Consider the following 13,336-nt stretch of genomic DNA (forward strand, 5'->3'; position numbering starts at 1 on the left):
CACTTGTTATACACAAAGTAACTATAGGCATACAACTATGCATAGAACAATGATTTTTGTAGACCGCGAAGCATCAGAAGTTAACCTTGAAAATAATTATCATATAACAAACAGATGAGACCTGAATCCACAATGATGCCATAAAGTATGTAAACTGGTAAAGTCAACTAAGGAAAGCTCTTGAAGTGAAATTCATTTAAAGTAGGCCTACAGAGTAACATAATAAATATATACTGTGAAGTGATATAGTACAGACAGAAATGTGGCCCCTAACTGTATTATTGCCTCACTGTTGCTCCTTCTCCCCTCTCACAGCATGCAGTCTCCCAGTCAAAGAGAATGAGAAACTGCAGATGCACACCTGACTTCCAAGACTACTATTTACTGAACTGCTCAGAACAGATATCGAGGGACTTAAAAAGGTTGACCAGGGTAAAACTGATATTATTTAAATAGGCCGGGGGAGGTGGAGGAAAAACAAAACAAAAAAAAACGAAAAACATACTCACCTGTTCCCAGTGTTCTGTTGTCCTCACTGCGTAGTCTGGTCCCGATTATCTGCTGTCTTCTTTTTCTGGAAGTCCTCGCTGGCTTTGACAGCTGATGGTGGCACCTCCCGCCAATCAGCAGTCTAAGGAAGGGACCCGGTCATTGAGGCCAATCACAGGTGGCAGGGACTTCCACCAGAAGAAAACAATGGAGCTATAGGAATGAATGGTACTGGGAGGCGACGGAGCATTGGGAACATGTATGTTTTTTTTTTTACATATATTTCATGTCCCCTGGCCTAGTTAAAAACAAAATGTTATTTTAGCCTTGAGAGTTTCAATTTTACTACTTCCATTACAGACTGCTGAAAGGTGAAATATTTGATGCTTTATGTACATTCATTGACAAAGAAGAAGTTGTTGGAATCAGATATACTTTCTGTGAATATAATGATATATGGAGGTACCACAGTTAACCTGAACTTCTGCATCATGATGACTTATCACAGAAGACAACAAAAACCAATGAAAAGTCATTGAAAAACATTTTCTTAATGACGTCTCATTGTTTTTCTTTTTTGTCTGAGATACGATATCATGCTGCAGCAGTTTAACAAACAGCAGACTTCTAGGTTAACTCTGCTATATCTGTATGTAGGTAATGATTACAATTTTAGTGTGATAAAACAATTGGAGGCAAAATGAAATACAGTTGATCATGGAGGTATACAGGTTCATGCTATTTGTGGATGGCATTATCCTACTGAAAAATGCCAGTTGGAAGCCTTAACTTAAGAGGCAACAAATGTGGCTGCAGAATGTCCTGTGCATATCACCGAGCTGTTAGTATCTCTTGTATCACTGCAAGGGGTGACTATCATATGCAATGATTCCACAGATCGTCACACTAGCAGTTGGAACAGTGTTACGACACAGCAAAGGCAGGATTGAAGCTTTCACCACAAATCCTCCATACTAGAACTTGATCATCACCAGACCCCAAATAGAACCTGGATTCATCAATAAAGACAACATCCTTCCAGTCCATAACAGTCCATGTTTCTCATTCACAACACCATTGCAAGCAAAGGTGAAGGTTCTACTGTTCTACCTTCCTGGCAATGGTGCAGTAGGTTGAGGATGGTCACTGTGCTATAGAATTTTAGTCGCCAGGATTGCAGTTGAAAAGCAAGATTAGTCTGTATTAATAGACTTCTTGAAAATTCAAAAGCAAGACAAAAGTGGAGTGGTCCTTTAAGGATTCACGGTGATGAAAAATATCACAGAATATGTTCAAACACAGCACTGAAGAAGCTAAATATAACCCAAGCTTAAATCTTACATTGATATGGATGAAAATTCCTTCTTGACCTATTTTATACCATCTTTAAGTGATAGTATAAATGCGGCAAACACATGTAAGGAAGGAAGCAGACGCCAACATCATCCAACCCAGCCACTGCTTTCAGTCACCCAGGCAGAAATATAAAAAAAAATAAACTTTAGAGAATGAAACTGGTGTTCTCATCTGGAATGGGCCCGGAAAGCTGATGGAATTAAGCAGAATCTTAATTGGCAGCATATGTAAATTATCACTTGCTGATCTCAGGCCAAGAAGCTGCAATCATTTCTACACTAATTTCATACTTAAAGTAATGAATATAAAATGAGAAAAGTGGCCCCGGTAATGCATTTATTTTAAGTAGCAGTCGCAGGCCGCCAGCGAAGAATTTAATGTTTTCACTGCCTTAGAAGGAGCCTACATGCGGTGGCTCATTGTAATGTAGTGGTCACGCTCATTAGAACGCATACACACACACACACACACACACACACACACACACACGTGCATATATTACGCAGACTGGGAAAGAAAACGGAGTGAAGCAACGGAATCAGTATCATCAGAAGATAATCTAATTCCAAATTCTACTTAAAGGGATTTTCCCATCTCACAGTTTCAGTAGTTTGCCTGTTGTTTCTTCTTCTCACTCTTCTTTCTCTCTCCCCCCCCCCTCGGCTTGCTGAATGGGGCACTGAAGAATCACAATAGTTATACAGATTGAATAACATGCACATGTTTGTAGATAAAGACTCAGATAACAGACAGGGCTTTATCAGGAAACTGCAAATAGCTGAACTGATTGTCCTGCCCACAGAGCTGTAGATAACTGAGAGCAGTGAGTGAAATCACTTGTCCTACAGGTCCATGGTTATGGTAACGATGTGTAAACAATGAGAGGACTAAGTTCACATAGCAGACAAACAAAGCAGCATTTCTAAATCAATATACTTAGGTAAGTATTCAATTTACATAGGCTACCAGTATAGATAGGATCCTTCAGATGGGACAACTCCTTTAAAGAGACAGAAAGCATTGTACCCAAACACCTAATACAAAGTATTGTGCAGCTCTAGTTTCATCTCCTTGAAATGCAAGAATAAGGTGACAAATGGATGTTACCATTTCCTCTGTGAATAGGGTCTGTTCCCCTATACGATCTGTCACCCCTCCTGACAAGGATAATGGTGACCCCGACTAAGAAAGGTATAGCACAGAACCGCTAGTTCGGGAAAATCAAGTAGTTACTAGACTACATGCTGTAAGCCGACATGCTGTCAGGTAATGGAGGGGGTGTACATCTCACCCAGACTACTCAGGTGGGCGAGATGAGAAAACTCCAGAAGGAATGTTTGTTCTTAGCAAACAACTTTCGTCTGCAGAGCATTTTGGTAAATACTCAGTATTGGGCTGGATTTTTAGGAATGGCAGGTAGGTTGGTAGTGGGACCTGTCATTCCACCCCCTCCAGTCCACACTTTGGGGATGTTCCTGCAGCGACGCAACTGCAGAGAGTCTGCTCATCAAGGGAGCTTAAGAAGCCAGCTCCAGCAGCAGACTGTGGGCAGAATTTGGCTGGAGAGCCAAAGAAAGAGGTCATATTTTTAGAGCTGTGCCCTGAATTATTCAACTGGCTTTTGGATTTCTGTTATTCTAGGTGAGGTAACCTATTCTTATGTTTAGTTAGAGCCTAGTCGGGCAGGTATTTATTTTTGTATTGTTTTCTTTTGTTGCTGCACTACCTTTTTGAGTGAAAATAAAACTCTACCTTTGTTTTGGACTAAAGAAACTGGACTTGTGTGTCTATGATACCCCACCTAGCAACCCCAGACCCTGACAATACGTATAAAAATAACAGACATATATAAAAAAATAAATAAATAAATAATTGAAAACAGGAGTGCCTTCCAAGCCAGATATTAGTGTTAAAGGGGCTCGATCATTGAGAAAAGTCATTTTTAACTAGGCACATGCTTGCATAGCCTTTAGAAAGGCTATTCCACACCTACCTTTTGTATGTAAATCGCCTCAGCGGTGGTTTGAATGAGCCCGTTTTTATTAATACGCTAATTAGCCTCTCTGTGCACCTCGGAAGTCTCATTGTGCACCCTCTGCCTATTCTTTCCTATGTATGTGTACAGCAGCTGGAAGCTAATTAGCATATGAATAAAAAAGGGTTCATTCAAAAGCCACTGAGGCAATTTACATACAAAAAGTAGGTGTGAAATAGCATTTCTAAAGGCTATGCATGTATGTGCTTAGTTAAAAATGACTTTTCCCAATGATAGAGCCCCTTTAATTGCAAATTAGTAGACGTTACTCAATTGTGAAGGGCACCTGATCCCACATGGGATATTGTCAAAATTCAAAGAGAGAAGAAGTGGCTACGACTGGATACTAAGTCCATGACACCACCAAAGTGACTATTCACACATTAATCTCTTTATTTGTTGGCACGACTTGGAGAGGTGCCTATGTGTGTGACTGCAGGTACATGGGAAACATAGTATAGGGTGAAATAACAAGTTGTTATATCTGCCTGAATGTACACAGTATCCTGAATTTATATCTGTAGCACACTTTCTCACCTGGATACACTAGACTTATGCTGTACCTGTAGTAGGTAATAACTGACTTGCTATGTACACTGGATTTGCACCCATGGCAGGTAATTCATTCACCCCACTGGATTTATACCTGTAGCATGTAATGAGTCTCATGTTTCTCACCTGTGTGGAGCCATTTTTCATTAGATAAATGACACTTTGTAGGCACTTGTCATCTTCACAGACTGGCAGCAAATGGTCCTGGAAGCCATCTCCATCTACAAAACATAAAGAAACAGTTTTATTTGACAAAGAGCACAGAAAAATCCTTCTCTACATCTAATCATATCTGAGGACATCTCTTACATCAGGGCAGGATTATTTTATCCTTTATTGTGCCACCTGAGGACATCTTCCTTTGAAGTCATAATGCTTGGTGACACTGCCCCTAATATATTTATATCAGGACATCTTTGCAACTATGCTAGATTAGGCCCCATAAACAAGGGGGAATCCGGAATGGAATATCTGGTCCACACATCTGCTGGATTTGTTGGTCCTAACAAAGATAGGAAACTGGGACTGCTTGCATTATAGTAATCAATGAAGCTAGGAGTCTCTACCTCCTCAGGCCTCTACTGTATGGGACAGTGAATCCTCCTCAAAGGGCCTCAGGAGGTAGCCGTCTTCCCACATGTGCCTAAAATGGTGGATTTTAAAAATAACACGTTGTTTGTGTGGTCTGCCCCATGAAGTACTCATTCACCACCTTCTGCTGCTCACACAGGTGCTCCTGCATGTGCAATGTGAAATTCCACCAAATTAGAATATCGCAGATAAAGTAATGCAAGAATAGGCTGTTTTTTTTGCTGCAAGTTCAACATGAGTTTCTTAGCCACATAACAATGGTTGAAATATGCAGATACTTTTTTCTGGCCATAAGCAGAACCTCCTTTAAAGCGCTATATGCGCTTATAAAGAGATGAACCACCAAATTTAGCACGTCATGCAGCGACAAAGTGTTTTGTTTGTTTTATTAAACTGCAATGGAACCACAACATTCTTTTCACTGCCGCTGGCAAGAATTCCCAATTGTTGCTGGTGGGGAGACATCCAGCTGGATATTTGTTGCTGGATATTGCAGAGCAGTTCCTCAGCTTGCCCTGGTAAAGTTGGAGATGAAAAATTGTCCAGCGAAAAGGAACTGGAGGAGGAGAAGAAAAAGAAGCAGAATTGAGTAGAACTGGGCCTACATAAATATGATACTAGCATCTAGTCTTGTTACGTTTGTCGACTGTCATCGTCGCGATCAAAACTTTGTCCCAATGGGCTGTGAAAGCCATTTATTGTTCTTGCCCGTAATTGCTACCTCATGTGTTGATGGTGGCATATAACTACACTGACATATTCAAGGAACAGGCCTTGAATATGACACATGGCAATATAAGGCAGACACAGCTTTTCCTAGAAATATAATGGCACCTAGGTATACACCATTGAGGCGGAGTAAAATCCACTAAGTGGCACTGCAGCGATTGCACCGCCAGGAACTTGACCAGGTGTGAGTTAAGTAGATAAACCGCTGGATGGCTGAGCACATATTGCAGTTTCCAGGACACACTATCTTGTCTACTTGTGAATGACTGTAGTTGGAATCAAGCAAAAGGAGGAGTAGAAGAAGAAGGTGGTGATGGTGATACTGATAACCTAGTGCTAATGTGGTCTGGCAAGAAAGCGTGGCGAAGGAGCAGAGAAGTTAGGCTTAATTTGCCTGCCACTGCCAATTTTATTTTGACAAATTAGTTGGTGATGCTTTTTCATGCGAGCATGAAGAGACGTAGGTCCTACATTTGTATAGGCAGCCATCTCAGTGGTTAGCATCCCAATCCAAGCAAGGACAACATCTGCAAGGAGTTTGTATGTTTTTCCTCCAGCTGCTCTGGTTTCCTCCCATAATCCAAACACACACTGATAGGGAATTTAGAGATTGTGTGCCCTACATGGGACAGTAATGACAATATCTGTAAATCACTGTGCAATATGATGGCATGATAAGTATACAAAAATACAAATTTGTTCCTGCATGGTCAAGCATTATTTACTGCACAGCCGCATAAATTTGTCATTTGGTAATATAAAGAAAAATTCCCCAAGGAAGATGTCTGCACTTAGCTGCCACCATTACCAGCAGTATTGGAAACATGTCTGCTACCCCCAGAGGTGTCCCTAGCCGTTTTCTCTTTTTTTCCCCATTTTGTAGCTCGGCACTATCACTAAGAGGTACTAAAAGCACCTATACCTCCAATGTCATTGTCAACAGAATAATCATCACTTGCAATGTTACTCTCTTCACTGCCATTTGCACCCAGTCATAAGTCACACCTCTAGATTTTCCCCCAAGTATTCCTACCAGCACAGCTACTCACACCATACCACTACCACCAGTCATATCTTCCATCTATGTCTCCGCCACATCAAAATGGTGATTGTTGGATCTTTCAGAACAGTAAGATTAGGATCCGGAGCAATACGTTTCTCAGCACTCAATCTGAGTGTTAGCTCTTTGGGGCAAAAAAGGCACTTCATAGCCCCTAGGGATCAGTGTCAGTGAAATGAAGACTGGGTTGACAGAACAGAAAAGCCACTCTGTAAATTAAGTTTTACATTGGTAGAGAAGGAATATTTTGAACTCTGACTCAAAGTCACAGCATCAGTGTTATATCAGTATCCTGCTGCGACTGAGATGAGTGAGCCAAGTAATCAAAAATTTCTTCTCAGGAACTACAATAACCCCGCAGCTACTGGCAGTGCAGCTAAGATCAAAAGTAGTGTTGCTGCTGCCACCAACATTCTTATTGCAGTGAGGGATGACATGTCAGTACCATGGGTGATTTCTTATCTTCCTTTACCCTGTCCCCTGCAGTATCTTTTTCCAGACATGTTACAGCTCATACATTTTTTTTTTTTTTATTATGAATGAACTTATGGAAAAAATTTTGGTAACCAGCAATATTATAATATATTTGGGGGCTTACATACACGCATCTCTCAGCCCAAGGCTCCTTTCACATGGCAGCGTTTGGTCAGTGATTGTGTGCCCAAATTAGGAGTGGGTTAATAACGCAAATGCTGCGGTCGCATTTTTTTTTCCCTTTTTAATCACAATAGAGACAGAGCTTGTACCTATGATTTCTCCCTCTTATTTATCTGTCTACATTATCATATCTATCCTTCTTTCTTATCTGTACATCAAAATGTTGTTATTTTTTTTTACCACTATCCATATGCTGGCAGGTAAGCCCAACATCTGTCTTTGTTCATTCCCTCCTTCCATCTGAACAAAATGGCTCCTCTCCCTGCTTGTATATACTGCCTATGACATCATGATTGGCTGAGAGAGTGACAGCTCATGATGGCAAAAGCTCACCTAAGTCACAGATCATGTGTGCTGTCCTTCTAGATGTTTCATGTGGAAATGACCCTTTTTGTTGGTTTGCACGAAGTGAAACACAAAAGTAGAAACCAAAACTTTTGAGTAATTGAGTCAAATCTGGTTCAGTGGAGGGCATAAATCATGACGTGGCCCCTTTAAATGCATTGATATGAATGTAATCCAACAGCAGTAGCCTCCGCATAGAAATTAATGTCTCTTAAATGAAGCCAACCTAGATTCCCATAGAAACACCAATATATGACGCGGAAGAGTTAGTGGTTCATACAGAAAAGTGCTGGGAATAAGATCAGTATCTGGAGCCATGAAGATCTCACTTTAATCACTCACGCAGCTATTTATGGCAATTTAATGTCACAAAGTCTGGGGAGGATGAAAGCGCCTAGGCTCCCCAGGCTCAGGAGCATTGTTCTCTAGTGCCGGTAATGCATCAATATGTGGCATAAAACACACTTCCATGGAAAAAGCTTTTCATCAAAGGCAGTGCCATACAAATACCTCCTGGCAGGGGGTGCAGAATTATGGAAGTGGAGCGAGGAAGATACAGGGGACGCTGCACAGCCACAAATTATTCTCCTGTCTGTTTTATACACAAAAATGTGATACCCCAATGTTAAAAGGATGAATCTGTTTTTTGCTGTCTCACTGTCGATCTCCCTCTTTTTGTGGCCAAAGAAAACATACAACTGTATTCAATGGGAGAAAAAACATTAATTTTGTAATCGGTGAAGTAGTAATGCCCAATAAGAGAACCCACTACTAAAGGTTTAGGCAGTCATTAACTAATTCAGTAAATCCATATGGTCAAGAAACCAATTTTCCCATAGCTTGGAAGATGCCCGATCAGCACTGCACAGGACTAATGACATACAGATGTAGCAGAGCCCAACAAAACTAATGGGATTATTCCAGATGTTCAGTTATAGGCAATCTGCATGGGTATGAATCATTCCTAACATCATGCAATCTTGGTAGTATGAGAACACTGATGTGGGGATCATTCAACCTGTAAAGTAAGAGTTAATTTTGGGATTCCGAGTTACAAGACTGTTAACTAAACACTAACTATAAGGATATTAGTTTAGTTACTGACTCCAGCTACTAAATAAAATGACTTAACTAATTAAAAATATTGTATAGTTCATTAGATGCATAGTTTGTTGCATATTTACCATCACGTAAATTCAATTCCTAGCGTTTTAATAAATTATCAGGTTTTTACTGCTTCTGACTGGCTTAAATACAGGGTTATAGTTAATAGGAAGTTGGAGTTGGGCTGTAGAAAAATACAGGAGTCGGAGGTCTTGCCTACTGACCCCATAGAACTGCCTAGGGTAACAATGTATTTACAAAGAACAGGCAGTCTTACCATGGGGACAGGGAGCCTAAGAAGCTTCAGTTGATATTAATCATTGAAGTCTCCAAACAGGGACAAAGGTTTTACATACTCAAGTGTAGTGAAGGCTCTTCTATTCGAAGAAACTGCATGAGTTCGGTTATGTCTCTTTATATCACAGATCAGACTGCACCCTGCCATCTCTGCAAGCTCCACACTTGTAGGCATATGAGGCCACACAGTATATTTAGGCAAATTCTTTCAAGACTTACTGCACTGGGTAAAGTAATTATGTCAACGCCATTAATCAGCGAGATAAGAAGGCGGCAGAAAGATGGCGGTGACACAAAAATATTCTGTAGCCACATTTCACCATAAATAAAATTTTCAGTGGAATGAGATAACATCTTCCGGAGAGCGAGAAAAACAATCAGTCTTTTTCAAAGTATTTCACATGGTTGATAAATATACGCAGCACAGAAAGGTCAGCAGAGAAGAGCATTCCCCGCATAAAATCACATCATCCCAAGTCCATCCTTAACCAGACCTGCAAGTCAACAGCTGACAGAAGTCAAACCCATCACCTCTGCAAGAGCGCATCTGTAGGATATATAGCGTATATAGGGATGCATCTACATAGGGCACTCTGGCGGCCCAATAGTTCCCTCACCAAGAACCCAAGAATACTTCCATATGGTACCTATACAAATGGTTGGCTCTCTATAGGTTTAAAGGGACTCAAGTCCTACGTTCCTGTCAGCCATTTTTGAATAAAGTGCTTTTTACTAATATGCAAATTCAGCCCACGGAGCACCAGAGGCGTTACTCCTGTGCTCTGAGCACTGCATCATCATGGCCTGCATTCCGCCTCCTCCTTGTCGCAGGTACACCACTGTCTTCGAAAATGAATCCTCCTCGCTGCGCTTTCTTCATGAACGAGTGTACTGCACAGGCGCAGTACGGCTCGTATAGTTCCAAGGAACGTTGAGTATTCTGAGCATGCTCCATAGAACTACATGAGCGTACGCTCGTACTTAAAGAAAGCGAAGAGAATTCATTTTCAAACAAAGGGGTATACCTGAGACGAGGAGGAGACGGAATGAAGGCCATGACGATTAAATGCTCAGAGCTCAGGGATAACGCCCCTGGTGCTCCGTGAGCTGAATTTGCATGTCAGTAAAACAACATTTTATTCAAAAACGGCAGACAGGAACAGAAGAAAGAAGGTAGGACTGGAATAGCCTTCTTAAAGGCTATGCCATCATGTGCTTATTGAAAAATGCATAGATCTAATGCATTTAAAGGGGTTGTCCAGCCAACAAAATTCACCTAAAATAAACAAACCTGTAATCTTATAAAGTAATAAAAGCAGTCATACTCATCCCACATCCCTCAATGATGCCTTCCCTGGCCACTTCATTTTTTTTTTGGTTCTAGCAAGATGACCTGTCACCATGGGACTTGTGGCCATAGAGGGTCAATGCTGCAGCCAGTGATTGGCTGCAGCAGTCCCATTATGTTGACAGCCTATGGATGGACCAAGAAATAGACAGTGGAGACTGGTAAATGTATTGAGCAAAGCAGAAGGGAACCTGTGAGTAAAGTATGAATGCATTGATTGTTTTACAACATTTTAGGTGGTTTAAAAAAACAAAACAAAAAACAAAAAACACTTTACGAATGTATATGGAACATTACAGTGGAATATTGAAAGCTGAACCCTATGCAATCTATGCACACATCTAAATAAGATATATTGAATTAGGACACAATAGTTGGGATGAAATTAGGAGAACTCATTTAATACATAATTGTGACCTAAAGTCATAAGATCAAAGGCTACGTAGAAATATCACAAACGTTTTGCACCAAGATGGTCCCAGCCTGTATACATGCCACCACACTACGAGAACAAATGAAAAAATAAATAAAACAGTTTAAGCAAGTTTTCAGAGCATCTTAAGTCATGGCTGATAAATATTCAGGGCTTAATATCAGCACCTGTGGGCTTTATAATTACTTTTAAGGTTTTTCCAGGCTGGCAATAAGGATTTGGAGTGTCACACGGTGCATACTGATGAATATAATTGGGAATGTTATTAAAAGCCTGGCGTGAATATATTCATATTTTACCATATAAATTGTGGGCTTAGCTGACATCTCTACATTACATTTTTTCCTGTATTACCACTCTGATTGCTTTGTACATGAGGCTTTTCCTATTTATCGCTTGGGTGATTTTTTTTCTCTCTCAGAAATTAACTTGTCGAATGTCCAAAATCCAGAAGAGATGGAGAGTGGAGAATGCATTTAGACAGAAGTCTACAACATGTTGTGGTACTACATATCCCAGCATGCCCTGGACAGAACCTAATTTATCCAATGAGGACAGCAAGAGAGTAGGGAATGAGAGCTGGGATGAGGAGTGATCAAGGTGATTATATTATTTCCTGATGAAGCCATTTTACATTTTGAAATTTAGTTTTTACTCCCTGTCTTGCATACATTAAATCGAATGGACTGAGCCATAACTACAGACAGGTATAGGAATGGCTCTATATTTTGCAACTCTTCACTACGGCCACAAAAACTACAACTGTGTGTATAAGCCCATAGTTCACGTGACTGTACTATGATCAGCAGTTGCGGCTAAAAAGTACTGTCGTGCGTATGAGACCTAACATAAATCCAAAACTTAGGAGAATAAAAGAATTTCCTGGCACTGCCATATTGTGATATCCATACCTTCTTTATATTTCCATATATCAAGCAGGTTAACACGTATTTTTAAGCACAGCCAGATGTACTTTTTATTTACATTGTTTTGGGGATTGTCTGATGCTTTGATAGCTTTTTACTTGGAAGGCAAAACAGCAATTTGGCAGTTTTTTTCCCCCTCCCAATATGGATTTCATCCTATGGGGGGGGGGGGGAGTATTTTTTGAATAGTTACTTTGTTTTTGTTTATTTGTTTTTATTTCAGATCTAGGGAAAGATGGGCAATTTGAATTCTTAAATTTTTCAAATTTTTATTAGATTTTTTTTTTTTTTTGCTTTTTATTGGTTTCTTTAGCCTCCCCCTGTTAGGAATGGACCTGGGACCTCAACAGTCAGACAGACAGACTGTGAGGTTGGCAGTCTTTTCCTAACATTTGCAGTGTTTTGTTATGTTTCACTTTAAGTTCCGCGCATCTCTCTGTCCGGAGGCTTTTTAAGTCACTTCTGCTCTCCATACACCGCTGGTTTCTCTGGTAGTAAGCTTGTGATCCTGTACCTGTTTATATATCCTGTGTTTCACCTTTTGGTTCCGTTCCTAGAATCCCATCTCTGTCAGACGATTCTGCTTCTGAACTCCTCTCCATTACGACCCCTGCTTGCCTCCTAGACTCCTCTCCATTGATTCTGATTATGTACTGCGCTGACCTCTCGTTGTCGATTGGATTGACAACCACATGACTATCTCTGCCACCAGCCTGGAGGCTGCTCCTTCTCATCTGCTTCTACAGACACCTTCAGGCCTTCTGTCAGCTCCAGTTTAGCTCTGGTAAGTAACACCTATCTTCTGGGTCTGCTGATACGTGTGGTGCACAGAGCACACTGTGTCCTCACACTTGCTACTTACTTTGGCTCAAGGAATATGCCAAGTCTATCCTCACCACTAAGGTCTCTGGTGAATATGTCCAGAGGCCAGACTTGGCTATGTCAAGGGACGCTGTGTGCTCGTAGCTGTTTTACCATTCTGTTCACCTGTTTTCTAGAGATAACCAAGCTAGCCTGAAGTTTAGAACTATGTTTGCTCATAACACCACTTTCCAACACAGGAAGAGAGCAATCTATGGATATGTCAGGAAAGCTGCTTGCTTCTGTAAATAATATCCCATAATTACACAAGCAGCCAAAAGTAGATACCAGTACAAAGAATACTTTTCTTTACATTGTAAACTGTGAAATGTGCAGAATGTTCAGTCCACTGCACAAAGAAAGCAGTCATGCTGTGAAAAAAAACAGCCCCTCCCACAGTGTGAAGACAAAACAGCCCTTCCTCCTTCCACTCACTGTGAAGCCATCTTGCTTTTTTTAATGGTATCTATGGATGGGACTTCTATAGTAACAGGGAGTGAACTGCAAATTAGCTAGAAGGGAGACACCTAGTGGCAGCGACTTTAATGCCAGG

At 40.7% G+C, this 13,336-nt stretch overlaps 1 protein-coding gene across 1 annotated transcript in view; it reads right to left on the reverse strand.

Moving 5' to 3' along the window:
- The window catches only part of ITFG1 (integrin alpha FG-GAP repeat containing 1), a 137,523-nt gene that overhangs the window by 72,786 nt on the left and 51,401 nt on the right, over positions 1 to 13,336 (reverse strand). Inside the window, exon 9 of the mRNA XM_075282112.1 lies at positions 4,559 to 4,653. Within this exon, the coding sequence (XP_075138213.1) occupies positions 4,559 to 4,653 (95 nt within the window). The remainder of the gene's footprint in view (positions 1 to 4,558; positions 4,654 to 13,336) is intronic.

Source organism: Leptodactylus fuscus, chromosome 7 (assembly GCF_031893055.1).
Source record: "Leptodactylus fuscus isolate aLepFus1 chromosome 7, aLepFus1.hap2, whole genome shotgun sequence".
NCBI lineage: Eukaryota > Metazoa > Chordata > Amphibia > Anura > Leptodactylidae > Leptodactylus > Leptodactylus fuscus.